The sequence below is a fragment of the Telopea speciosissima genome, chromosome 8 (genome assembly GCF_018873765.1).
Source record: "Telopea speciosissima isolate NSW1024214 ecotype Mountain lineage chromosome 8, Tspe_v1, whole genome shotgun sequence".
NCBI classification, from domain to species: Eukaryota; Viridiplantae; Streptophyta; class Magnoliopsida; order Proteales; family Proteaceae; genus Telopea; species Telopea speciosissima.
Window position 1 is genome coordinate 48,264,640 of NC_057923.1, and position 27,647 is coordinate 48,292,286.

The 27,647-nt window shown below is 40.3% G+C and overlaps 1 protein-coding gene across 4 annotated transcripts; it reads right to left on the reverse strand.

Moving 5' to 3' along the window:
* Positions 1 to 7,000: 7,000 nt before the first annotated feature.
* LOC122672686 (uncharacterized calcium-binding protein At1g02270-like) lies at positions 7,001 to 11,267 on the reverse strand. 4 transcript variants are annotated; one of them, XM_043870157.1, is made up of 10 exons: positions 11,052 to 11,267; positions 10,855 to 10,950; positions 10,585 to 10,690; positions 8,664 to 8,887; positions 8,464 to 8,540; positions 8,219 to 8,333; positions 8,001 to 8,126; positions 7,803 to 7,865; positions 7,543 to 7,629; positions 7,001 to 7,399 (listed from the first exon to the last, which is right to left on the reverse strand). In XM_043870157.1, the coding sequence occupies exons 1-10, from the start codon at positions 11,214 to 11,216 to the stop codon at positions 7,163 to 7,165; spliced, it is 1,296 nt and encodes a 431-aa protein (XP_043726092.1). In that variant the 5' UTR covers positions 11,217 to 11,267; the 3' UTR covers positions 7,001 to 7,162. The 4 variants fall into 4 exon arrangements, with proteins under 4 accessions (XP_043726092.1, XP_043726091.1, XP_043726090.1 ...); XM_043870156.1 differs by having other exon boundaries at positions 7,519 to 7,629; XM_043870155.1 differs by having other exon boundaries at positions 7,001 to 7,402; positions 7,519 to 7,629; positions 11,052 to 11,266.
* Between the last annotated feature and the right edge of the window lie 16,380 nt (positions 11,268 to 27,647).

Sequence of the window (27,647 nt, forward strand, 5' to 3'; positions counted from 1 at the left end):
CTGTGCTCTACATTGGATCTGGGTATGCCGGGCAAGTCTATGGTCGACCATGCAAAGACGTCCATGTTTGCCTGCAGGAGGTGTCCCAATTCTTCTTTCTGCTTGTTGCTCAACAGTGAGCCAACCTGTACGACCTTGGAAGGGTCATCCTTGCTGAATGGCCATGGAAATAGGTCCTCGATCGGTCTTCCTCTCTTCTCTATCAATTCATCTCTCTGGTTACTGACCAGATTCTTTATGCACAGTGTCATTCCTTTTGTGTTGCCATTGTTCTTCTTTACGAAGGTGGCATAGCATTCTCTGGCTTTCTTTTGATCGCCTCGTACTTTACCCACTCCATTGTCAGTGGGGAACTTCAACTTCAGGTGGATTGGAGATACGACGCCCCTAAGGGCTGTCAGGGATGGTCATCTTAGGAGGCCATTGAATAACACCACCGACCTGACGACCATGAAGTTTACCATGATGGTCACCTGTCGAGGGTGTTCCCCAAAGGTGGCAGGTAGCTCTATAGTGCCTCTAATGGGGGCTGTGGCGCCCAAGAATCCATGGAGGTAGGTAGCCTCTGGCTTGAGCTGATCGTCTTCGAACCTGAATTGGTGGTAGGCTTCCAGTGAGAGTACATCCATGGATGCCCCTGTGTCTATCAGCACCCTATGTACCTGGCGGTTGGCTATCTCCACTTGCACTACCAGGGTGTCCTCATGCGGAAAGCTTGCGCCTTCCAAGTCTGCATCCGAGAAGGAGATCACCGTCTCGGTCTTTGCTATTTTGCTTATCTTCTCTGCTACTCCCACGAACCTGGCATGGGCTTTGGCTTTCCTTGTTGACTCTTGCCCCGGTCCTCCAAGTATGGTAAGGATGGGGGCAACCCTTGGTGCCACTTGGTTCTGCTGCATTTCTTCTCTCGTCAGTGCGGTCTCTTTCTCTATCTCGATCCACTCTCCTTTCTTCTCTCCTGGGTTCTTCTCTCTCCTGATCTCAACCTCGATCTCAATCTCCTTGGCCCGAACGGCCATTGCGCCTTCCCTTCACGTACTTGTCTAGGCTTCCGGCTTTCACAAGGTTCTCTATTTCTCTCTTCAGTTGGTAGCATTCCTCCGTGTCATGCCCGTAGTCCTTGTGGAAGAGACAGTGCCTGTTAGTGCTGCACTTCTCAGGTCTTGCCAGCATAGGTCGTGGCCATTTGAGTAGGTCATGGTCTTGTACCTGCATGAGGATCTGTGACCTGGTGGTGTTAAGGGGTGTGAACTCGGGGCTGCTTGCCCTCTCACTTCTTTCTGATCGATGTTCACCCCTTCCGGGTGGTCGATCACCTTTCTCTTATTGCCGCTCAATCCTTGATCTTTTATTATCTTTGCGGTCATCTGCTGCTGACCTCTTGTTGTCTTGGGTTTTGCCTTCAATTACCTTCGTTCGTGACTGTACTATTTCGGCCATGTTGGCGAACTGGTTACATCGCTCTAGCTCTTTCATGGTCTTGGTCTTATGATGTGCCAAGTCCTTGATTAGTTCCATGTCTCTGATGCCCCCCGCTAGGGTGGCATGCTGGGTCTGGTCATCTAGGTCGCGGACCTCCAAGGATTCCTTGGTGAACCTGCTGACATACTCCCTAAGAGACTCCCCAGAGTTTTGGATCACGTTCAGCAAGTTGACCGTGGTCTTCTTCTGCTTGACACTGCTTTGAAAGCGGGTCACAAATTGTTTGCATAGCTCTGCAAATGATCCAATCGATCGTGGTCGCAGTCGGGAGAACCATGAAGTTGCTGCGCCCTTGAGGGATGCAGGGAATGCTCGACAGGATACCACGTCCGATCCACCATATAGAGTCATCATGCCATTAAAGTAGTTGATATGGTCATTAGGGTCAGTGGTACAGCTGTAGAGTTCAAAGATAGGTAACCTGAACCTGGATGGTAGTGAGGCTAACATGATCTCTTTCTGAGAAGGGGTGTTGTCCAGGGATTGAGTGTGTCTCACCCTTGGTTTGCTTCTTCAACCCTTCTAGTTTCTCGTCCAACTCTCAGAGTCTCTTGTCTAACTCTTCATCCCGTGCTTGTTCCCCATGCCTTGCTGGTCGTTCGCTGCGAGCTCGTTCGCGTCCTCTCTTGGAAGTCCCTTCCCGTCTCGATTGTTGGTGAGATGATGAAGGGTCATGTCATGACGAATCTTGTCTTGACTGCGAGGGGCTTCCTTCACGATAAGTCTAGCTTCGCTCTGGTACATGACTTCCTTCTAGTCAACCATCAAACACCGACCTCCGCATGGACCCGTTAGGGTTAGGTACCCCGGATCGGTGTGATGGTGTTCTTCCTCGGTTTGATCATGCTGGGAGATCTGCCACTCTCCTTGGATGTTGGGAGAGTTCTCCCTGTTCCCTAGTGTGCCCTCCGGATCTATCACCCCTGGGAGGTGATCTCCTAGGGCTTTGCTCCCGCCTACAACGGTGGGTCACTGCCTTCTGCCTGAGGTATTCGCGGAAGAGTCGTTGGTCGTCGAGGATCTGACGCTGCAGGTCGTTGAACTGACCCACAATGGTTGGTGCATTAGGATCAGGTACTAGCTCCACGGGGGCTTTAATGGCTGCTTCCGGGTTGAGGTTGACTCCCCCAACCTGCTGGTTCTCTAGGACATCCCTCTCCTGAGAGACATGGTTAGCGGCTCTGCGACGTGAGCTCTCTGGAGGAGGTGATTCGTTCCCCTCCCTCGGGACATTGTTGGTGGAGGGAGCGGTCTTCTTGCGTGCCATGGTTGATCAGTGATGGAAACAAGCTAGTAGATACTATGGCTAGCATCGTTCCCACAGATGGCGCCAATCTATTTCGTCAAGAAATCGCTCAGTGGTCCTTCGAGTGCCGTAACCTGCAAAAGACCCTGGGGTGACAAAGGAGAACAGGTGTGGTTCCGGCCTAGGACTCTCCGATGCCTAAGTTAGATCTCTCTGAGCAAATAGATGAATAGTAGTATTCAATATGAGTTCAGATGTCCCCTATGGGGTTGTGTACCTTGCCTTTTATAGCAGCGTATGGCGGGGTGGAGAGTCCCATTTGATGTAGAGTGTTTGCCATGGGTGATAGAGTCCTTGAGTAGCAGGGCTCCTCCTTGATAGGTTGTCTTCCTGTGAGACGTGGTGTCACGGTAGACCTGGTAGTTGTCTTCCTGTAAGAAGTAGTGTCCTTGATAGACTTGGCATCCTTGGTGGATAGACCTCATCTACGTGGTAGATGAGGTTCCTAGTAAATGAGTCTATTCAGACTACGTGACTCGATAGGCGGTGGCCTAGAGTCCTTGGTGATGCGATCCGTGTCATGTTGATGGCGGTGAAGATTGCCATGTTGGAGGGAGACTGTGCCCTGGGGATGACGTGTCCGGGGAAGCCATGCCCGGGGATGACTTGTTTGGGGAAGCCATGCCCGGGGATGATGTGTTCGGAGAAGGGATCCGCGCCCAAGGGGGTTGGCGCCCAGGTCCGCGCCCCAAGGGGGTTGGCTCCCAGGGAGGTCCACGCCCCCAAGGGGGTTGGCGCCCAAGGGTGGCCGCCCCCATGGGTGTTGGTGGATGGTGCTTCTCTGACTCTGTCTTGGCCCACTTTTCTGGGTCGTGCCAGGTGGCGATCTCTGACTGGTTGGGGTGATTTGGGGTTTATCAGGCGTCAAGCAAGGAATCATTAGTACAAAAATGGGAAAGCAACGAATAGAAATCTGAACAGATTCAATAGAGCTTGTCAACTAGCTGCTCCAACCCAATCTGAATCCCTGGTTGTGGGAAAATTTTTCGCTCCTTTATGATATTCAAGATCTTTTTAAACACTTTGATTCGGTATGTATTAAGAAAGTATATAGACACTAGATCTTAATAGCATAGGGTATACTTAGTATTTGGTTGGAACTTCACCATTTAAATATGCCTGCAGGATATTCTATAAAATATTGCCTAACAAGCCGCAACTTTTGAAATGTTTCAAGGTTAACCAGTGAGACATTAAGGTTGTGTTTGGTATGCATTTTTAGAATAATTTTTTGGGTATAGAACGCATTCTGAAATCTGATTCTACTTTATTTACTCGCTGCAAAATACATTATAGACCCAAAATGAATTTCAAGAATGCATACCAAATACCATATTAGACTTGCCTCTCTTTTTTGGCTAAGAACTGATCTACTCTGAAAAATAGGAAGATAGTTTTTTACTCAAAGTCAAAAACATTAACTGCTTTGGACACCTATTTGTGCCATGTGAAAGGATGATACAGCAATTTTGATTGCTAGATATTTGGATAAACCAAGTGTCAAATTTCGAACTCAAATTCTGTCCTTATATTTTTAAGCCGTCTATGCATCGCCATACATTTTCCGTAGGCCTAAATTTTTCAAAGCTCTATTTTAACACATGATCAACTTCATTTGGGATGAAATTTGTTCGAAGTAGATACTTCTATACTCTTTACAGAGTAAAGACCCATCACCCATGAAAATATAACTAATTAGGACTCCAAAGATACAAATTGAGCACCTGCATGAATCCACAATAGCTTTAAGAGGAGCTGATTTGCCAGAAGAGGTTAAGCTGAATCATCTTCAAACAACCTAATTATAATTTTGAAACAGAGACAGGAGGCTATTTCAGAATATGAATTAGGCCAGCAGAAGGTGGCATCTAAACTTTTAAGACTCTATGACATGATTTGTAAAAGTGTCTCTACAGGTGAAGAGTAGGATTGAACCTGATAACTGTCTAAATTCCCGGCCTGATAGTAAAAGATGGCACCAAAGCAAGAGAGAGAGAGAGAGAGAGAGACCGTGGATGTCTCTTGGTGCCATTGTTAGGTGCCATCCTCTGCATTTGCAATAAAAGCAATTCCGGCCGATTCCCAACTCAAAAAAATTTATTAGGTCATTTCTACGAATCAGGCCGATTCTGAATCGGAATCAAAATCGTAATCTATGGAGGCTGATTCCATTGCCCATTATGCTTACTTAAACCTTGATAATGAGTAGATATCCATGAATCCATACTACCATAAGAGCCTTTCAATGGATCCAAGGAAGGGTCTTGAGAAGGTTTGTGTTGCCTCAGAACCTATTACTACCACTCAATGCATATACAATAAGAGCAATCTTTCATGCAGAATGTGGAGATAGCTGCTGGAGCTAAAGAGTTTTTGCTTGCTTTGTTCGAAGTCCATAATCTTTGTCGAAATTCAAGCAGAGATGTCAATTGGCTTGAGAATTTTGTAAATTTACTCGTCTTTGTTCTAAGCCTACTAGAATTTGAGCATGGCAAACAAGGTTTCTTTCTCAGCTTTTCTTCCCCCCCACCCAGCCTCCCCAAAAAAAAAAAAAAAAAAGATAGATGAAACTAGGGATGTAAATGGATAGTCGAAAATCCGTATTCGATCTGTGTTCGAATCTGTTTAGGGGTTTCCAAATCTAGAATTTTGGTTCTTGAAAAATATCCGAATCCATCTGAAAGATAATCAGATTTGGATATTTCCATTTCTGACCGGATAATATCTGGTTAATTTACTATCTGATTGTCAATGCGATTAATTTAATATTTTTGTAAAAACATATGATAAATTACTATATTACCCTTATTATAAACACATTTCGGACCGGTAATATGCCTAATCCTAAATCCTAACCCAAACCCTAACCATGAGTCGATATAGGTTAGATTCTTTTACTAATCTGATAGTTTATTGGATCGAATAGTATCCAGATATTCGATAAACTCCTGAATTCGAATATGATAGTAGTTTTTAAAATTCCGTAAGAAATTCCGTCAGATATCGGATCGGATATAGATATGTCATTCGGTAAACGGATTCAAATTTAGATAGTAATAAATCCAAACCAAATCCGATCCATTTACATCCTTAGATGCGTTCAATTTTTAAAGGGACAAACTACCATTGAGGCAATTAGACCCATTTACTAACTATAGCCTTAGTAATTTTTTGCGACCTGATTTACACCTCCCTGTACCTTGGACAATGCTCTCTCTTTTTGTGGAATTAACGGAACTCAGCTCTAACTTCACCGCTATACCAATGGACAGCATCTCTCCGCTCTCATATTTTAGCTTCCCTCAAGACTACTGCTCCCTCACAGTGTTTTTTGTATGATGTACATACTTTTTTGGCTATCTAATAGATCATCTTTTCTCATCAAAAAAAAAAAAACAAATCCGATCCATTTACATCCTTAGATGCGTTCAATTTTAAAAGGGACAAACTACCATTGAAGCAATTAGACCCATTTAGGAGAGGCATTGAACCATTGAAGTGACACTATAGCTTCATGGGTACAAAAGTAACACCAAATTTATTATGTTAGCAAAGTTGTTTTGTAGGTAACTTAAATGTTTCCAACCGAGAGAAAGCCAATGTAGCAAATATAGTATTTAAAGGGTCCTCCCTATATAATACATTTACCACTCCTCCCCCCCCCCCCCAAAAAAAAAAAAAAAAAAAAAACCACAACCAAATATGGTTGCAAACATTTAGCCAATGAGAATGTTCCCATTCAAATCAAGTTATTTAACAAGCACTTGAGTTTTCCTACTACAGTGAGCAATGTTCTTTCTGAGAGTGTAAAGTTCACACGGTACTGAATTGCAGATATATTCCATGCAGGGGAGACAGATTTGTGTGCCTGAAAAATTAGTAAACATATGGATGACCACAACATTGCCCGAGTGCAATATTTTGTTTTGGTCATCATCTGGTTGTACATAAAGCATTTACAGAATTAATAGACTTTCTATCCCCCAAAAAATAATAAAATAAAAGACAGAAAATTTATAGATTACAAGCATATACAACATAGCAACTTACAAATACCCCCATCAAACAACCCAACTGTAAAATACATATATAAATGTACAGGCCAATATGGAATTCATGTTCTTGCAATAAATGAGAATTGCATTAAAAATGAAGGGACATGCTAACACCACTATACACACTGACTCTCCAAACAACTGACATCGGGTTGATGAGGTAAGCATAACAAGTTTATTCCCAACTCTGGTTTTGGAAATCATAAATGCACCAGGAAGATTAAAGAGAGGTAATCACAGCAATTAGAAAAAATTTAAGTAATAACATTACCATTACCAGTTTGCAACTACTCATGTGGACTAGCACAGATTTTGTCAACTATAAACAACACTCCATTGTCACGGGGGAAAATTCCACAGTAAGAAGTGCATGATCAGACAAGGAATAATTCTCAGGCCATTTCCCTGTTTCTACTTCTGGAGGAAAGAGAACAGCATTCTTAATTTGGAAACCTATAGTAGTTGCAGTGTTTGACACGATTGCTTGTGTTCCTCTCTCTTTAGATTCTTCAATGCTCTCTTTTTTCTGGTTGAATGTGCATGGGTTCCATGCGCTCTGCAATTGATGGCTCAAAACACAATTTAACTAGTCATCAGTAACTCCAAAAGGTTAAACTGGAATGAAAATTTTCACAAAATAAATAAAATGAAATAAATAAAAAGCACTAGATTTACATCCAAGAGTGAATATTCAATCACCCCATCTCCATTGGTGTCAACATGGTCCCACAACTCCTTTATTTCTTCAGTACTAAGGACATTGAAAGGATGTCGGGTTAGGCCTAACTAATAAACCAAAAACAGAACAAGATATTAGCCAGATGCATCTTAAATATCATAGGTTATGGTGAAAGAAATCACTTCCCAAGAACAAAATATTAGCCAGATGCATCTTAAATATCATAAGTTATGGTGAAAGAAATAACTTTCCAAGCACACTCTGAATCCAGAGAAAATACCTGACTGAAAGTTTGAAGAAATTGGGTATAAGTGATGTCTCTGCCATTATCATGAAGATGATTCTGCAGAATGAAAAGTGAAACAAAATCAATTCAGAAAATTCGACATGTGGATGACATTGATTAAAGAGCACAACATGTGGAGTATGACAAGGATTATGGTGTAGAAAAAACAACTGAATTCATGATCCTGCATACCTTAATATTTCCAAGAACAGCTTCCATGAAGCTTTCCTTCAATGGCTTTCGGTGATTGTCAGGATTATATAGCCATATAAAATCCACTCCACATATGTTTCCTCTGTGGTTCCGGTGACTAACCCACTGTTATAGGGATACAAATATAAGCGTATCTTAGGTTCAAATCCTTTGATTTAACATGTTTATGCATATCGATTGATGGAGGACTAACCAACCTTATAGGCATCTTCATCACTATCAGTGTAATGATGAGCAATGTCATAAGATGATACAAAGCCTTGTGAGCGCAGAAATTTATAGACATGACCCCTTTTACTCCCGTTCCAATCCCTTAATTTACAAAATGAAAGATAAGTCTAGGTCAAAGAGTTCCTTCCATTCTTGTTTTTTAACTTTTCGCTGATCAAATTATTTAGATAACATGTGATTATTTGTTCTTGCCAAGCATCTTAAAACTTACCCACACAGTATGATAGGCACAGGCGGAAGTTGGTATTCTTCACCAAATGATTCAATGTACTGCAAAATCTTGTACACCTAAGACACAAGATATTTGAGAGGACAAAGTTTACAAAGGTGCAAGTAATGCCCTCACCATGTTGTGAAGGAAACCAGACCTAGATTGAAAATTTTGGTAAGATAACATAATGAATTTGGAACCTGTTGTAGCCGAGGGAAGCAATAACGAGAGTTGTGAGGAAACATTAAGTGTGTATTCACAACAAGAGCTTCCTTTTCAATGTCAACAGTTTTGTTTTGAGAGAAATTCATAATCAGTTGAACATGCAGAAGTTGAGCTACACGATCACCCATGATGTCATTGAATAGCAATTCTTTGTGATTGAGAACTTGGAAGTGGTTTTTGTGTACTGCAGTAAGTAGACCTGTGACCAAAAGGATTAGTTGCTTCAGTACATAGTAGATAAGTAGCCATATCTCATTTCTTCTTTTTATTCTTCATTCCTCTGTTTTCCCTACTTGTACATAGTAGATAAGTAGCCTTATCTCTTTTTATTCTTCATTCCTCTGTAACCGACCCCATTTAGTTGGGATAAGGCTGAGTTGTTGTTGTAGTACATAGTAGACTAGTTCTCATCAACAGATTGTGCAGTTGGAGGAAACCTTCTCTCCTTAGGCTCAGACTTGATAATAAGGATATTAAAAGATGTAATCATAGATTTCTTCGCACTAGCAATTTTCTAGCACAATTTCCAAATAGTGTATATTGATGATACTGCGTAGGCTCAAAAAAAAAAAAACAAAAACAGTGGTTTGTTTTTGAGCCATTAAAACAAGAAAATAACTGGATGGACAGTGATTATGACCTGGGGAAGGGCTTGAAAATATTGGAAACAGAGATTAACATTATGGAAAAAATTATTATTAAATTGTCTCGATAGTGTGAAATGTATTGGCTAACAAAAGTTATTTTGAAAGCCATCACCACCAGCTAATCATACCAACATATCATGGGTTTTAGGCACTATTATATCCTAGTAAGAGAGCACGTGATCCCACAGGAAAATATGGAAACTTAAAGCAGAGAGTACAAACATTGGAAATTTTGAATGCTAGAAAGGCACTGGTACCACTTGTCAGAGAATACATAACACTGAAGGTACTGGGATATCTACCTATTAAAAGCTATCTAACAAATGATTTGCATTAACAATGTTAGAATTTTCATGATCTTCCAACAAAAAAATAGTATAAATGTGATTCCATGGAAAGTTGTCCATTCATTTCTCATATTGAAAACAATGTTTCTAAGATCTAGCAAAAAATTGATATGTTCACCCATTCACAGGAGATCTCACCCTAAATACTCCTCTCAAATACCTATTTTACAATTCAAGCATGAATTTGGATAATTTTAAGTGACACTTTCTTGTGATCCAAAGAGAATTAACTATACACAAGGTTGGTCTTTCTTGGGATACATTCATTGCTGAGGTGATGTGAAGGCAAATATAAATAATCGAAAACTTTAGTTCTTCTTGTAGGTTAAACAGCTGGCCAGGGCCTGCCTAACCCCACATTATCCCTAGGAAAGGACACAAAAAGAAAATCCAGAGAATTCACCAGGTCTGGAAAATAATGGTTGTTACCAGACCTCACACACAACAACAACAAAAACAACTCAGCCTTATCCCAACTAAATGGGGTCGGCTACATGGATCCTTGCAAGGACAAGAACAATAAATCTACACTCGAAGAAGGAAGGGGGTCTAACCATTAAGAAAGAAAAAGAGGAATTAATTCTCACCAAGAAACAGAATAAGTACTGAGAAGAAAGATACAAAATTACAGTACAGGACTAGCTTTTACAGCTCAGAAGACTTAAAAGTTTTAAACTTTATACTGAATTATTGAAGAGTTAGAAGTTAAAAGAAAGATAAAGAAGCAAATCAGAGATGTAAAAACAAGAAAAGTCTTTTGATTGATTCCCATTATTTAACCTGGACCCACACCATTACTTCCTCTTCTTCTCATTTCCCTTCCCTCAAAGCAACAAATGGTCACCCTAACAGAGAGCAATAGAATAAAAGCAGGGCCGCCAAGAATATCACAGATATCATACCATCACCACGGTTGTTTGTCCTTGCAAGCTTGTAAGTAGCATAACCAGCATCACTGAGTCGCCTCTCATACAATCCTACAAGCTCCTCATTCCCAACCCAAAATTCCTAACATGAAATAACACCCAAAAAATTAGCCCATGAGTCCATAACACATTTGAATGCACACAACATACCAAAACCCAGAAAAATACAGACCTTCTTCTAACATGAAAAAACACAATATAGAACATCAGAACAGAATTCATACCAGAAGTGAGAATCAGACAGACCTGTAAGCATATAATTGAGGATTTTAGGTATAGTAGCCTATCCAATATGCACTCATTACGACTAAGCCAATACTCCCTGAACTCACTTTCACAACTCTGATGGGTTTCATAAAACAGAGACAAATCAAACCGTCAAAGGCAAACCCAGAAGAAATCCAATAAGACTCAAGTAAAATTAATAATTTTTGCAAGCTTACCACACCATTCAATCGCTTGTAAATGGGCGCGAGAATGTTGAAAGTAGTACAAGAGACATCTCCTATGCAGTTGGAGTCTTGATCGAAATAAATGGACTCTGTAGTCACACTACCACCTCCATTAACTGCGTTTTCGATCGGATTAGGACAACTTTGGCCACCCATTAGGGGAAGTAAGAAACAGAACTGAAACCTGAAGGATTTGAAGTTGTGTGTGAACCAGTACGTGAAGAGGGTTCAAGGCTACGTATTTAAATTTGTCTGACGATGCGGTGGAAACTTCTACTTGAACAACCATTGGAACTGCTTAAGAGAAAGCAAAGATGTCTGTTCTCGGCCATTGATGGATAGAATAGAATCAATATTGGGGTAAAGGTAAAAGACCCTTTTTAATTTTCCGTGAGAACACGGGATTTTCAGTTATTAACCACACAAATCGATACAGATTCCTTTCCAATTCGATCATTCCGAGAATTCCAACTAGTCTACTGGACTGAGTTAACTCAGCAAAAGACTCGATTGTATAATTGGAAAACTGGGTTTTGATTGGGGTGAGTCGCCTGAATCGAGTCAAAATTTTGGAAAATCTGATCAAGAGTCGTGTAGATTAGGTAGAGATAAAAAATTGCAAGATCGAGTCATAAATCGTCCGAGTTATATAAGACTCGGTATTTTTATCCGAATCATGAAAAACTCGACGAGTATAGTCGTTTTTTAAACAACCATAAAGCCGAGTCACTTAGATGTTGAATTGAGTATAATAGTAAATCCATATTCTAAAACATAAGAAACCTTCAATTTCTCAACTACCTCGTTCAATGGTATGAATTCAAAATGCAATGATTTTGTGATTCCTTGATATTTGTTTTCTAATTTTTCATATTTTCCCGATTTTTGTACGAATTTATACATATTTATTGCATTCAAAATTTAAAAAACATGACTCATTTTAACTGGGTTTGATAAGGCCAAGTCGTCAGATTTTTTTGAAAGACGAGTCAAGTTAGAAAATTGATTTTCCAACAATGTTTGATTATGCCATAACTTTGGGAGAGAAGTGCAAGAAAGAATAATTGAAAACAAGATTGAGTGATGTACACACACATGTAAAAGATGAAGAGAGAAAAACAAATAGATGTTGTATTCCTTAGTCATGACTCATGACTCTTTGGAGTTGACTCACTGAGTCATAATGTTGACAACTTGAAATAATAACATTCACTGTGAAGCTGCCGTTCGGTGCTCGGTCTACTGCAGAGGATTTTTTTTCCAGAATGGTGAGCGTAGGTCGGTTCATGAACATTTTAGACAATGATGATACATATCAGATGTAAGAAAAGTAAAGTAGATTTGCATACACAAATGCCAAAATCTAAACCAAGCTTTTTCTAGAAGTGAAGTGTAAGTAAGGTATTTACCAAAAATAAGTGTAATGTTTCATCAAAATGGAATCAGAAATCAAATCGGTCAGTATTGATTTGAACCCCGAATTGATTGGAATCAGTCAAAATCAGTCTAAACAGAATATCCTGATCCTCTAATGCTGAGCTACCAGGCAGGACCTACTGCCAAGGCACAGCAAAGTGGTCAATGACCGCCTTATCGAGTGTACTGCCAAGGCACAGCAAGGAGGTAAATGACCACCTTACCCTTGCTCGGTAAGGCGGTCATTTACCGCCTTGCTATGCCTTGGCAGTAGGGTCTTGCCAAGCAACTCAATAGTAGAGGATCCAAATTTGTAGAATTAATGGGAATAATAAATAGAAATCGGCCGGATCAATCACGGCCAATTATGATCCGATTCTCATCATATACCATGGTGATGGAACAAAAAGTACCGCTATTTGCTTTTGATGCTTTGGCTTATGACTCTGGAAAAGTTGTTAGCTTTAAAGATGATTCAAGAACACCTAGAGTATTTGAGGTTTTAAAAATTGGATTGGAATCGGGGGTGATTCGATTTAAAATTGATTGACGATCCCGATTAACCAGATTCTTCGCTTATTGAGAGTAGTCCAACTGAGTTAGGTCGAGTCCGACCAATTCCAAGCATGTCCAATTTCTCGATAATTGCTCATTCGGTTAGGAATTAATCAAAGGAGACCAATTCCATTCCAAGTATTTAAACCTTGTATGCATCAGGAGGAGGATTCGCATTCCCCGTCCCTCTCCCTCTCCCCGCTTTTATCAAGATGTGTTTGGTATGCATTCTCGAAGTTTGGTTTACATTCTCAAATAGATTTTGGATCTAGAATGTCTTCTAAAGTATAAAATAAAGAAGAATTAGATTTAAGAATGCATTTTACATTTAGAATCTATTCCAAATATGTATACTAAACACAATCCGAATCTATTTGAGAATCCAAATCTAATTCTTGACGACAAATTGACAAAACATATGGTGTATATGAGTCTTTTTGTTGATTCGGTCACATTATTCCAATGTGCATGTGCTTCTCTCTTCTTTAAATCTTTACGAGAGGGGGGATCATTGCCAGGCTGCGTGGCCCCTTTACTAGTGTGGGGACCAATGAGAGTGCACATGGGGACATCCAACAAGAGTGGTATTTTTAATTTTAGAGAGGCAGGGTGGTCATTTTGGCCTTTCTTGTGTCTGGCGCAGGCTGCACACAACCTTCTTTTTTCCAAAATAAAAAATAAAATACGGGATTGAATTCTTGTTTCGGCTGCATAGTGTATGCTAATGCCTCCTTATGTCTTCTTTCTCCCATAAAATAGTATCATCCAAGGACGGAGGAGGGTATAGTCAAAAAAATATAAACTTAAAGAAAATATGGTGTTGCAACAAAAGACTTTATGAAATGTTTATTTCTAGTAACTTAAACCAAATTCCATGGAACCTTATACATAACTATATTGAGATTGCTCAGTTTTCTGAGAACTTCACTAGAATAGCTTCCAAGTGGTATATATGATACAACTCCTTTTATGTACAAATCTATGTAATTATCCTTCCCTTTAATATAAGTTTTGTTTTCATTCAAAAAAAAAATTAGTATCATGTCAATGTCCTTTCTTGTTGGACACCGACAGAAGGCTGATCAAAAGTGAATTTCAAATATTTGGTAATTTTGTGCCAACATTACACTGCCACCCACAAAGCACATAATTTTAGATTGGGAAGTAGAACGCTACCCGATCGTGCACCTTGTGTGGCTCCTACGCTTAATTAAACAAGGTGTTTTGACGGCCTAGAAATGACCTCCTTGCCATGCAAAGGCATAGAATCCCAGGCAATAAAGATGCCTTGTGTGTCTAGGTGTGGGAGCCACACAAGACGCATGACCGGGTAGCGTTCTTTCTCCCTTTTAGATTACAGCTTTAGTTTCACACAAATCATTATTTTTTTTTTGCAAATATTGTTTTTGATAAGGATATGATTTGGAGGGCGGGCATGGTGCTTGCACCCAGACACATGGGGTGCAAAATGACCAACCCACCCCTCAAGAAATGCAAAATGACATCATTGCTGATGTTTCACGTGTGCTCTCATTGGTCCCTCCCTCGCAAGAATCACTTCCCCTTTTGATAAATAGCTTGTTGTGGATTGACTTGACTAAAAACGAATTCTTGTGTTTAAAACGAAAAATTCATAAACCTAAAAATCAATTCTTAAACTCATACTTAATAAATTCAACTTCGATCAATTCATACGAAATGTTTTCACAAATTCTCATTCATACAGGACCTCAATTTGGAATACTTATCCTAATCCTAACCAGTTTGACTTACTTGAATACTTATCAAAATAAATCTTTCCATTCTGATCGGTGATTGGTTTTGAAGATTCCAAAACCTGACTTTTCTTTTAAGGATAAAGCTATTTGTTAACGAGGTGGTTACAGCATATTCTATAACCTTTCTTTTCTTACCTTTGTTTCCTTCTTTTCAACGATTTAATAATAGGGATAGGTAAGTAATTACATTTCTTAGCTCAGGCTCAACTTGAGGCAAGCCAAAAGAATATGGCCAGCTTTCACTGAAGCCAAAACTTTATCCAATTCTCTATACATCCAACATTCCAACCTAACCTTTCTGGTGATGTGCGATCATAACACACAGGCAGAAATCGAACCATCAAGATAGAGGTGTTGTGCTCTCTTTCGGTATTCTTCTCCCTCTTCCTCCTCCCTCTGTTTTTGCTCCCCATTCCCTTCGCCCTTGTATGTCTCTCTAGACCTCTGTTTCGTCATCTCTCATCTCTTGGTTCGCCCTCTTTGTGTCTCTTGCGGGTGCATGTTGTTGGACAAGTGTGTGTCCATCAAACCCGATTCGATCTGGTTCAACCCGGTTCACCTTTGTATTGAACATTTATACATTTTAGTTTGATATTGTCACATGCGATATAAACTTTTTGAGCATTATGTGTCCGTAAGTTTTACTTAAAATGGTAGTCACGACTAGGGTTTGGGCTGGACACCCTTACCATATGGTCGTTGCATTGGGTATGCCTAGACATGTGATGTCAGGGTACGAATGCGAGTGCTCACATGTTTGATGTGTGCATTGGCGAAGAATCTATTTTTTCGATTCCCTCATATATTACTGCCAGATGTAGGAAGGGATAGACATGTGTCACCGACACCGGCCTCATACCTGATGGAACCTTGTCACTGCAAAGTGTGATTGCATTCTTTGGTTCATCAATGACTGAGACACAAGCGAGTCAAAGCCGATGTTCTGGGAATGCGTGAACACTTTGTGAGTGAAGGAGTTATCCAACACGGTTGCCACTACCCGATTGGGAAACACCAAGATAGAGACTGTCTGTGCATGGTCGGATCAGAATCTGGATCCAGTGCCGTTTTGGAAATGGTTTTGCAAAAATCAATTTTACATAAAATGATACATTATTTATAATTATTTGAACAAAGTGTTTTATCGAGTTTTGCGGGACCCGATTAGATGCACAGACTCTCGTATATGGATATTTACTATGGATTGGGGTTTGGCAGTACATGTGTACATGCCCTAGATTCCATAATGATGGTGTTGATTAGTGGGGGGGGGTTATATATGATAAATAGTTATCATATAGGGAGTTATTTGGAATTTGCTATTTTAATTAGTACTTTATTTAATTAATGGATATGGTGCTAATTGTAATTATCCATTAATAATTAAATAAAGTAATTAATTAATACTTTCCCTATTAGATTCTGTTTCTTCACCTGTGTGGCACTCTGAGTTTAAACAGAACTGCCAAACTGAGAGAGAGAGAGTATGACTCTCACTGGGATTAATTAATCCATCAGGGTTTTTTTTAATTAAACCCTAGGCCTATATATAGGGGACCAAAAACGCAGAGGGGTACACTGCTCCACGTTTTTGGCAGATCCCTTCTCTCCTGCGTTTTGGTCTCTCTCTCTTCCTCTTGTGATCTCTCTTCTTCTTCTTGCTTTTCTCATCTGTGTTTGAGAAACCCTAGACCTGTGCTGAAGAATTCGAGAGCATCTGGGATTGGCTTGAAGAACCTTGGTAGCACCATTGGAGGTTCAGATCTGTTTACTTGGAGCGCTCACTGGAGGAAGAACCACTGTCTATTGGAGGAGTAACACTTGAGGCTCACCAGGTTAGCAATTCTTTATTAATTCCTTCAGGTATTTAATTATTAATAATTATGGGATGCAAAAGAAACTCGAATCGATTAATTTTCGCTGCGCATTCGAGTATGAGATGGATCCCTCTTGCCATGTGATGGACTAGAGATGAATTTCTCCGTCCCTATAGTGATGATAAATTTTATGGGACACAATAGGGAAGGAGAAACCCTAATAGGGATGCACCAGGGTTTCCATGGGCAACCATGGGAAACCCTAAAAATTAAAATGGGGCACCCATGGGACACCATGGGATAACCCAGGGCATGTAATACCCTAATTGGTTTATAATTGATTTTCCTAGGGAGCTATGATTTGATCCCAGGATCGTAGTTATGCCTATAGTGTGGTATCAAAGCCACTTTTCTCACCCATGAATATTAGATAATTAATGGTTTAATATGATTATCATGAGTGAGATGCAAGTTTTTATCAAAAAAAGTGGGATGTACGTTGGCACATGGGATGTTAAATTTATGGTTGTTGTAACAACCTTCCCATGTGCACATGGGTAGTTACAAGGTTGTTAGTGTAACAACCTACCCATGTGATGATGGATTTGATTGCAATTTGTTATTTCTAATTATTGAAACATGTATCCATGTATGTTATGATCATTAATTTTTATTTAAATATTTTTTATCATGATTTTATGTGAGGGGGAGGGGGGGGGGTGGAGGGGTGTGCGCAGACCCCTCCCCTTTGTTTAATTTTTCTGCCACCGTGGGTGTGCATGTGGCCTGCGGGCTGCGCACATGGGTGCATGCGGCCTGCCCTAGCAGGGTGCATGCACCCTACCTCGTTTCCCCTCCAGTTTAATAATAATAATAAATAATAAATAATAAAAAATAAAAATAAAATAAAAAAATAGAATTTTTCAAAATATAATTTTTATTAATTTTTGTTTTTGGGAGGAAGAAGATGGGTGAAGGGATCCTTCCCTCCACCCACTTGCAATTAAAATAATGATTTTAATTTTATGGACTTGGATACATGTTATCACATGTGATGTGGTAGTTCAATGATTGAAGGAATCCATGTAATTTTTATTATTTTACTTGCTTTAATGCTCATGCATGAAATTATATTATGATGTGATTATCGGAATGACATTCTAATAAATGGATGGATTGTTTATGTATGTGATACATGGGGTTTATGGGTGGATGTGATGCTTTTCGCTCTTTCACTCTCTCCCCCTATCTTTTTTATAAACAAATGTACTCTACCCCATGGGCAGCCCAAATGGTGGGTTGGTTTCTCCATGCGGGGTTTCTTTATTATTATGGAAAGGAAAGTGTATAGAATTTTTTCTAGGTTTTCATTGTAATTTTAGAGGAGTTAGGACTCCCAGGGCATGTTGATGGTGATCCACATGTGGTGCTCAAAGATTATGGAGATGCAAATCACTTACTTTGAAGACGTGATCGGGCGGAAGAGATGATCGAGGCGTGGCATCCATGGCATAGTTGATGCACCCAAGTTATTAGTTTATTTTTATTTGGGAGGATTTCCAAATTGCTTCTAAATAAAAATGCCGCCATCCCATAATCACTATTAATTAATGTTGATTAATTATGAATGTTTAAATCTGTCCATGATATGTGAGAGTTGATTAATCCCTCTTTGTTCATAATACATGTATAATATGGACTAGCCTTAATCGGTAGACATGTCCATGGCCTCCTATTGAAGATAAATGTAGAAAGTGTGTGATATGACCCCGCATAAGCCGACAGGACATTGCCAGGACCTCTGTCATACATTTATCTATATTTACCTCTATCTAGATACGTTAGTGTATGGATAGTGAGAGGGCACTGCGACAGTAGGCCATCTTTCATGATTTCATGATTCTAACTAATGCAATAGGTAAGTACATAACTTGGGTGTATGTCAGCCGACAGGATCTAGACATGGCACCCAGGTGGCCAAAAATATTGGAAGCCCATGAGGCGGACAGCTTAGTCCACACTACCACGGTGTGTATAATGACTCCCGACAGGGTAAGTTATGCATGCAAGGGTTGTAGGTATCTGATTCATCTTTTGGGTTATGAGGGAAACCCAAATCATGAAAGGCCATTGATGTGTGTGTGCTCAATTTATCAATTTCAATGGTTGTTAATTAGCATGTGATTTTTACTTGTACATGTGTAGATTACTTTACAATGGCTGTCGTTAATTCCCACCTGTTAACACTCATTAGCGAATACAAGCTTAATGGTACGAACTATGTCGATTGGTACCGGAGCGTTAAATTGCTCTTGACTGCTGAAGGACTATACACAGTTCTTGATGAAGAAGTTCCTCCTCAACCCGACGCAAATAATTTTGAGGCAAATGAAGAGATGCAGGATTTTCTCATGAGAGATTCTAAGGCATCGCTTTATATCCTAGGATCGTTGGAAAAGTCAGTTCCGGACTCAGTCAAGGATATACGCACTGCTGGGGGTAAGATGGATAAGCTTGCTGAATTGTTCAATAGGCAGTTGACACACGCCCATTCTGATGTGGTGAGTCAAATCCACAATACCAAGATGTCCCAGGGGACTCCAGTGATGGATCATGTAATGAAAATGACTAATCTGTTTGAAAAACTGGAATCCATGGGGACTGATTTCAGCCTGTGATACAAGACCGATGTGATCTTAGCGTCACTCACCCCTGCCTGTGCACCCTTTAAGATGTCCTACAAGATGTCTGACAAGGAGATGGAGCTCACCGAGCTTGCTAATGCACTGGTAGAGGCTGAAGCGTCCTTGAAAAAGGACAAGACTGAGGTTAATGCAACTGAGGCAAAACCTTCTTCAAGTGGGAAGAAGAAGAAAAAGGGAAGTAAGGGTAAGACCCTGAAAACCAAGGGTGGAAAGTCTGACAACAAAAGTAAAGACAAGTGCTTCTATTGCAAGAAGGAGGGTCACTGGGAAAGGAACTGTCGTGCTTACCTGGCGACTTTGAAAGACAAGAAACTGGATAAAACAGAGGCTGCTAAAAAAGGTACATGTGATGTTCTTGTTCTTTATGAGTCTAATTTGTCTTTTGAATCGACCAATTGTTGGTTGGTGGATAGTAGTTCCACTGTTCACATTTGCAATGATTTGCAGGGGTTCAAGGAGACAAGGAACCTGAAAAGAAATGAGGTGCGTCTTTGGATGGGCACTGGAGCTGAGACCATGGCGATGGCTGTGGGAACTTTTATTTTGAATTTTAATTCTGCTTGTTTAGTTTTAAAGGATTGCTATTATGTACCATCTTTCAAGAGAAAGATTATTTCAGTTTCAAAACTTATTTTGGACTGGTATAGTTTTTCCTTTAATACTAAGTTAATTATTCATTTTAATAATTCCTTTGTGGTAGCTGGTTATATGTAAAGTGGTTTATATTTTCTGGATTGCCCTATTAGAACGAATGTTGTTTCAAATGTTGATTTGAAACGGACAGCAGCTCCGATGAACTCAACATACATGTGGCATAGAATTAGTAGATTGGTGAGGGATGGACCCTTAGGGAGTCTGAGAGTGGAACCATTCCCCACCTGTGAGTCATGCCTTCAAGGCAAAATGATCAAGAAACCCTTTAGCAATAAAGGTACTAGAGCCATAGATCTATTAGAGTTAATACACACTGACGTGTGTAGACCCATAAACATACAAGCGAGGTATGGGTATGAGTACTTTATCACATTCACCAATGATTACTCTAGATATGGTTATATATACTTAATGCATAGGAAATCGGAAGCCTTTGATAAATTCAAAGAATTCCAAGCCGAGGTCGAAAGACAGCTCGACAAATGCGTCAAGTCCTTACGATCAGATCGTGGAGGGGAGTATCTATCGGATGAATTTAAAGAATATCTCATATCACAGGGGATAGTTAGTCAACTAACAAATCCAGGCACACCACAATAAAATGGTGTATCCGAACGACGCAATCAGACTCTATTAGATATGGTCCGGACGATGCTCACGTATAGTGAGCTGCCTCTCTCTTTCTGGGGGTGCATTTTAGAGACAGCAATATATATCTTGAATAGGGTTCCATCAAAGTCTGTAGCCAAGACACCCTTTGAGTTGTAGAAAGGGCGAAAGCCCAGTATTCAACACCTTAGGGTATGGGGTTGCATAGCACATGTGCGAAAGCAACAGATAGACAAGTTGGAATCCTGGACTTCGAGATGCTATTTCTTAGGCTATCCCAAAGGCACGATTGGATTTTATTTCTATGACTCGGTTGACCAAAAGGTCATTATAAGTAAACATGTCACATTTCTGGAGGAAGAAATGATGACCCAGAGGTCCGAACCAGTAATCATTAAAGAGCTATCAGATAGCTCAGAAACGTCACTTCCAGAAGTGAGACCAACTGACATACCCACTGAAATACCAACACCTGAAGAACTTCGACGCAGTAGGAGGACTATTAGACCACCCACCAGACTTACTCTTCTAATCGAAAAGGAAATAGTGGAAGAGTTCCACATGGTATCGGTTGAATCGGATGATGATCCGATGACATAATCTGAGGCTCTAAATGATGTTGATGCCACTAGGTGGCTGGAGGCAATGCGCTCTGAAATTGATTCGATGCATTCCAACAAGGTCTGGACTCTAGTCGATCCACCACTTGGCTTCAACCCAATTGGATGTAAATGGATCTTTAAGAGGAAGAAGGGCGCAGATGGAAAGGTCAAAAGATTCAAAGTGAGACTGGAGGCAAAGGGCTATACCCAGAAAGAAGGTATAGATTATGAGGAAACCTTTTCACTAGTGGCGATGATGAAATCCATCAGAAATTTATTGGCCATCGCTGCACACTTTGATTATGAGATCTGACAGATGGATGTGCAGACTGCATTTCTAAATGGGTTCTTTCAAGAGGAAATCTATATGGAACAACCAGAGGAGTTCTCTTCCTTGGAGGAAAAAAGAAAGGTGTGCAAATTGCAGAGGTCCATTTATGGACTGAAGCAGGCTTCCAGGAGCTGGAACATCAGATTTGATCAATCAATCAAATCTTTGGTTTTGATCAAAACATGGATGAATCATGCATTTACAAGAAGATTAGTGGGAGGGCAGTATGTTTTCTTGTTCTATACGTAGATGACATATTGTTGATTGGTAACGATGTAGGTTTTCTTTCATCAGTAAAACAGTGGTTATCCACAACATTTTCGATGAAAGACCTTGGTGAAGCTAGCTATATCCTTGGGATCAAACTCGCAAGAGATCGCCAGAAAAGGATGCTAGGCTTGTCACAGGCTACCTATATAGACAAAGTCCTAGCCAGATTTAGCATAGAGAACTCCAAGAGGGGAAGTGTTCCCTTCCGACATGGAGTCAGTCTTTCCAGATCTCAATGTCCTCAGTCTCAGACGGACATTGAAGAGATGAAGAGGATTCCCTATGTCTCAACACTAGGGAGTCTTATGTACGCTATGTTGTGTACGAGGCTGAACATTTGCTATGCAGTAGGTATGGTAAGTCATTATCAATCTAACCCTGGACGCGAGCATTGGAGTGCTGTCAAGAATATCCTTAAGTACCTGAGAAGGACTAAGGAATATTTCTTGATTTTTGGATCTGATCAGTTGTCAGTATTGGGATACACAGATTTGGATTTCCAAACTGACAAGGATGACAGAAAATCCATGTCCGGGATGGTATATCTAGTGAGTGGAGGTGCCATTGTGTGGCGGAGTGCGAAACAAAAGTCTACAGCCGATTCCACTACCGAAGCAGAATACCTTGTTGCTTGTGATGTAGCAAAAGAAGGTGCTTGGTTGAGGAAATTCCTATCTGATTTGGAGGTAGTCCTTGACCTTGTCAAGGCCCCCATTCCTCTGTTATGTGACAACAGAGGGGCCATTGCACAAGCTAAGGAGCCTTGGGCTCATTAGAGGAGCAAGCACGTGCAGTGGAAGTATCACCTCATCAGAGAGATTATCCAGCAGGGCGACGTGAGTATCTCCAAAGTGGACACAACTAAAAATGTGTCTGATGCCATGACAAAGGGTTTTTCTCCAAGAGCGTTTAAGAAACACATGGAGGGCATGGGCTTAAAATGTATGGAAAATTGGCTTTGATGTACAAGTGGGAGATTGTTGGACAAGTGTGTGTCCATCAAACCCGGTTCGATCTGGTTCAACCCGGTTCACCTTTGTATTGAACATTTATACATTTTAGTTTGATATTGTCACATGCGATATAAACTTTTTGAGCATTATGTGTCCGTAAGTTTTACTTAAAATGGTAGTGACGACTAGGGTTTGGGCTGGGCACCCTTATCATATGGTTGTTGCATTAGGTATGCCTAGACATGTGATGTCAGGGTACGAATGTGAGTGCTCACATGTTTGATGTGTGCATTGGCAAAGAATCTATTTTGTTGATTCCCTCATGTATTACTGCCAGATGTAGGAAGGGATAGACATGTGTCACCGATACCCTATACCTGAGGGAACCCTGTCACTACAAAGTGTGATCGCATTCTTTGGTTCATCAATGACTGAGACACAAACGAGTCAAAGCCGGTGTTTTGGGAATGCGTGAACACTTTGTGAGTGAAGGAGTTATCCAACACGGTTACCACTGCCCGATTGAGGAACACCAAGATAGAGACTGTCTGTGCATGGTCGGATCAGAATCTGGATCCAGTGCCGTTTTGGAATGGTTTTGCAAAAATCTATTTTACATAAAATGATACATTATTTATAATTATTTGAACAAAGTGTTTTATCGAGTTTTGCGGGACCCGATCAGATGCACAGACGCTCGTATATGGACATGTACTATGGATTGGGGTTTGGCAGTACATGTGTACATGCCCTAGATTCCATAATGATGGTGTTGATTAGTGGGGGGGTTGTATATGATAAATAGTTATCATATAGGGAGTTATTTGGAATTTGCTATTTTAATTAGTACTTTATTTAATTAATGGATATGGTGCTAATTGTAATTATCCATTAATAATTAAATAAAGTAATTAATTAATACTTTCCCTATTAGATTCTGCTTCTTCACCTGTGTAGCACTCTGAGTTTAAATAGAACTGCCAAACTGAGAGAGAGAGAGAGAGAGTATGACTCTCACTGGTTTAATTAATCCATTAGGGTTTTTTTAATTAAACCCTAGGCCTATATATAGGGGACCAAAAACGCAGAGGGGTACATTGCTCCACGTTTTTGGCAGACCCCTTCTCTCTTGCGTTTTGGTCTCTCTCTCTCCCTCTTGTAATCTCTCTTCTTCTTGCTTCTCTCATCTGTGTTTGAGAGTTAGGGTTTGAGAAACCCTAGATATGTGCTGAAGAATTCGAGACCATCTGGGATTGGCTTGAAGAACCTTGGTAGCACCATTGGAGGTTCAGATCTGTTTACTTAGAGCGCTCACTGGAGGAAAAACCACTATCTATTGGAGGAGCAACACTTGAGGCTCACCAGGTTAGCAGTTCTTTATTAATTCCTTCAGTTATCTAATTATTAATATTTATGGGATGCGAAAGAAACTCAAATCGATTAATTTCCGCTACGCATTCGAGTATGAGATGAATCCCTCTTGCCATGTGATGGACTAGAGATGAATTTCTCCGTCCCTATAGTGATGATAAATTTTTGGGACACAATAGGGAAGGAGAAATCTTAATAGGGATGCACCAGGGTTCCCATGGGAGATGGGAAACCCTAAAAATTAAAATGGGGCACCCATGGGACACCATGGGATAAACCAGGGCGTGCAATACCCTAATTGGTTTTCCTAGGAAGCCATGATTTGATCCCTGGACCGTAGTTATGCCTACACGTGCATCATCTATTTGCCCCTTCTCCACCTCTCTCTCAAAAGAACAATCACCTCTCCTCTTGCCCGTTCTCTCTCTCTCTCTCTCATTGTTTCGTATCGACAGTCCAAAGAAGATTGGGTTTAGCATTTTTCCTTGATCCAAGTCTTATCATTAAAGATCTGGATAATTCCTAGTTGTGGGGCCAGCCAAGGAAATGGGATCTTAAAAGGTATTGTAGAAAATACAAAAACCTAAGAGGGTATTTATGAACCCAAAGGGGAAGTGAATTATTCCATTTCTTTGGCTGTAGCAGCAAAATTTTTTCCCATGTACAAGGCACACAGTAAACTCCTAGATTTATGTTCCCTCGACACTAATAAGAACCACTGTGACCATTGGAAAAAATTTTGAGGAATGTTCCTGCTATAAGGCTAGCAGCCCAGGAAATGGAATAATTCACTTTTCCTGTGGGTTCATAAATACCCTCCTAAGTTTTAGTATTTTCTAAAATACCTCTTAAGATACCATTTCCTTGGCTGCCAATCTTGTAAGCTCAAGAGCAATTCAGATCTTCTATGGCGCAGCTGCCCGTAGCAGCCTGTGTGGCACAGACTAGGCTGCACGCACAAAGACCGCCTTACCCGTGCTCAAACGCCTTGCCCGAGCGAGGGTAAGCCGGTCATTGTGCGCGTGGCCCAGTCTGCGCCGCTACAGGCCGCTACAGGCAGCGTGCCGTAGAGGATCTGGATCCAGCTCAAGACTCTTGTGGCCATTTGTTAGAGAGGGCTTGCCACGTACGAAAGATGGCTTAGAACCCCAAAAGAGGTTGCATACAATCTGTGTTGGAGAGAGAGAGAGAAGAATTCCAGAGAAAAAACATGAGAGAGTAGAGAGATTGAGAGATGGAGCCATGGAGGGGAATAATTATCACCTCCAATTCCTCCAATTCCTCTAATAGGGGGAGTGGACCCCACCTTGGGCAGTGTTTTCGGGCATGGAGTAGGGTGGTCATTTCCGTCCTCATGTGAGGAATTGAAGGGGGCAGCGAATTGGAGGGGATAACGATTCCATGGAGGGAGCTGGGTGTTGGGTACGGAAAGAGTAGTGAGCCGGTGAGAGTGTCGAGGGTGAAGCCATGACGCTTGAAGACAGGATAGGGTTGTTACAATTACATATTTGGACACCTTAAATAATTGACACCTCATATTTCCAAGGATAAAAATATATGGTTACAAAATCTGTTTGTAACCTTCCTGGTGGTTACAAACAGACGCACCATTCTTTTATATGGAACATTATTCTACCAAGAAAAACTAAAATAAATGTAGCCTTAGAGATATATATATGTTCTTTTTTCAGATAATCCGATAAAGAAACTGTTGAGAACCAAAAAGTTTATCTAGCTGATGCATGTGAGAGAAGAAAAAAGTTCCAACTCAAAATTGAACTTTTGGTATATATTCTTAAGAAAAAGGTTCTTTGAGCAAGCGACATAGAGGAACACACTAATGAGGTGTGACAAAACAATTTAGTATATGAAAGGGCTGGGAGATCATTTCATGAGAACAGAAAAGAGATAGAGAGAGGATGCTAGCATACCCTCCTTTGGAAGCTCAAAATTTTTTTTCCCATAATCTTAAGGGCAAGAGATCATTATCTGGTTGTGTGGTTCATGCATCGCACGGGAGCCAATGAGAGCATGCGCAGGGGTATCAACATGTATGAGATTTTAATTTGATGGGGGTAAGGGTGGTAATTTTTCGCACTTGTATGTTTGGGCGTAAGAGCCATGCGACCAAACAACATTCCTTTTCCCTAATTTTAATAGAGAGAGAGTGCTAGTGTACCTTCCTCTGTTGGTTGAGAGAACCTTTTCCCACAAAGATTATGGGAAAATGTTCTTGAGCCAATAGAGGAGGTACACTAGCAACCGCCTCTCTCTCTCTCTCTCTCATGAAATTATCACTTTATCCCCTATTTACAAAATTGTTCCACCGTTCCTCATTTGTGTGCTCCCACATGTCACTTCCTCAAAAAACGGAAAAGCTTTGTTATCACACCCTTTCTCGTCCTGACACATTCTCTTAAAGGTGTTAAACAGTTTGGTTCGATTTGGTGTAAGATTTTTTATGTAAAATAAAAATTAAACCATTTAATAAACGGTTTTAGATAATGAAATTGAAACCGTTTACGGTTTCATTAGGTTTTTTGATTTTTATTTAAACAGCTATTTTCTCTTTTAATTAAGAAATCAAATTCAATTATTCATTATTATATGTTTTTTTAATCCTTATTTAATGTAAACTTAACATCGAATGGCTTAACTGACTATGGATATATCAATCGATTTTAAATAATTTACTTAATTAGTTAACGTCAGTTTAAACAGTTTGATTTAAACTGTTTAACTAAATGAACTCAATTTTAAAATTAAAATTGAACCATTTATTAAACGGTTTCACGGTTTCGGTATAAACGATTCGATTCTGTTTTGGTTTAGCTCATGTGCGGTCATTGGATTAACAAAAGAGATTCCATTACATGTGAGTGGTGTATAGATCCTCCTCACCAATCTTTATTTTTCCATTTTAAATATCACAATAGCAAGGACACTGATCAATCAACAACTACTCTTATAGCACAATTTACACACAAAAACGAATTGAATAAATGGTTGCTGTCTAGGAATGACTCAAAGCCCATGATACCATAACACATCAACGTGCTTTGGATGGTGCCACTTCTCAATTTGTGATTTGGTCCACTCCTTCGTTTCCAAAGTAACACAGCTTGAATTGCACAATAGCAGAACTAAGCAATTTTTTTATTTTAATTTAAAATTTTGTATGATGGTGCATGCACACATGTCTAATGTTATTTTCCTGCTTTTTCATTTGGGTCCTGTGACTCCTGTCTCTAACCTAAAAGAATTGGTGAGTGGGGAGGGAGGTTTTTTGTTTTTGGTCCAATCCTACCTATCTGCTCAATGGGATACAAGAGGACTACCATTACCAGGAAGGGACAACAAGGAGAAGTCGATCCCTTTACCTCCTGAGGGTGATGCACTCAACTGGCATGCTACTGACCAACCGAGCTAACAGTTGTTTACGGGAGGGAGATTCGATAGTGTTGGGTTATTTTGCGGGTTGGTTTTTATCTAGACCGGTTGATGGGTGGTTCAATGGCCCAATTTT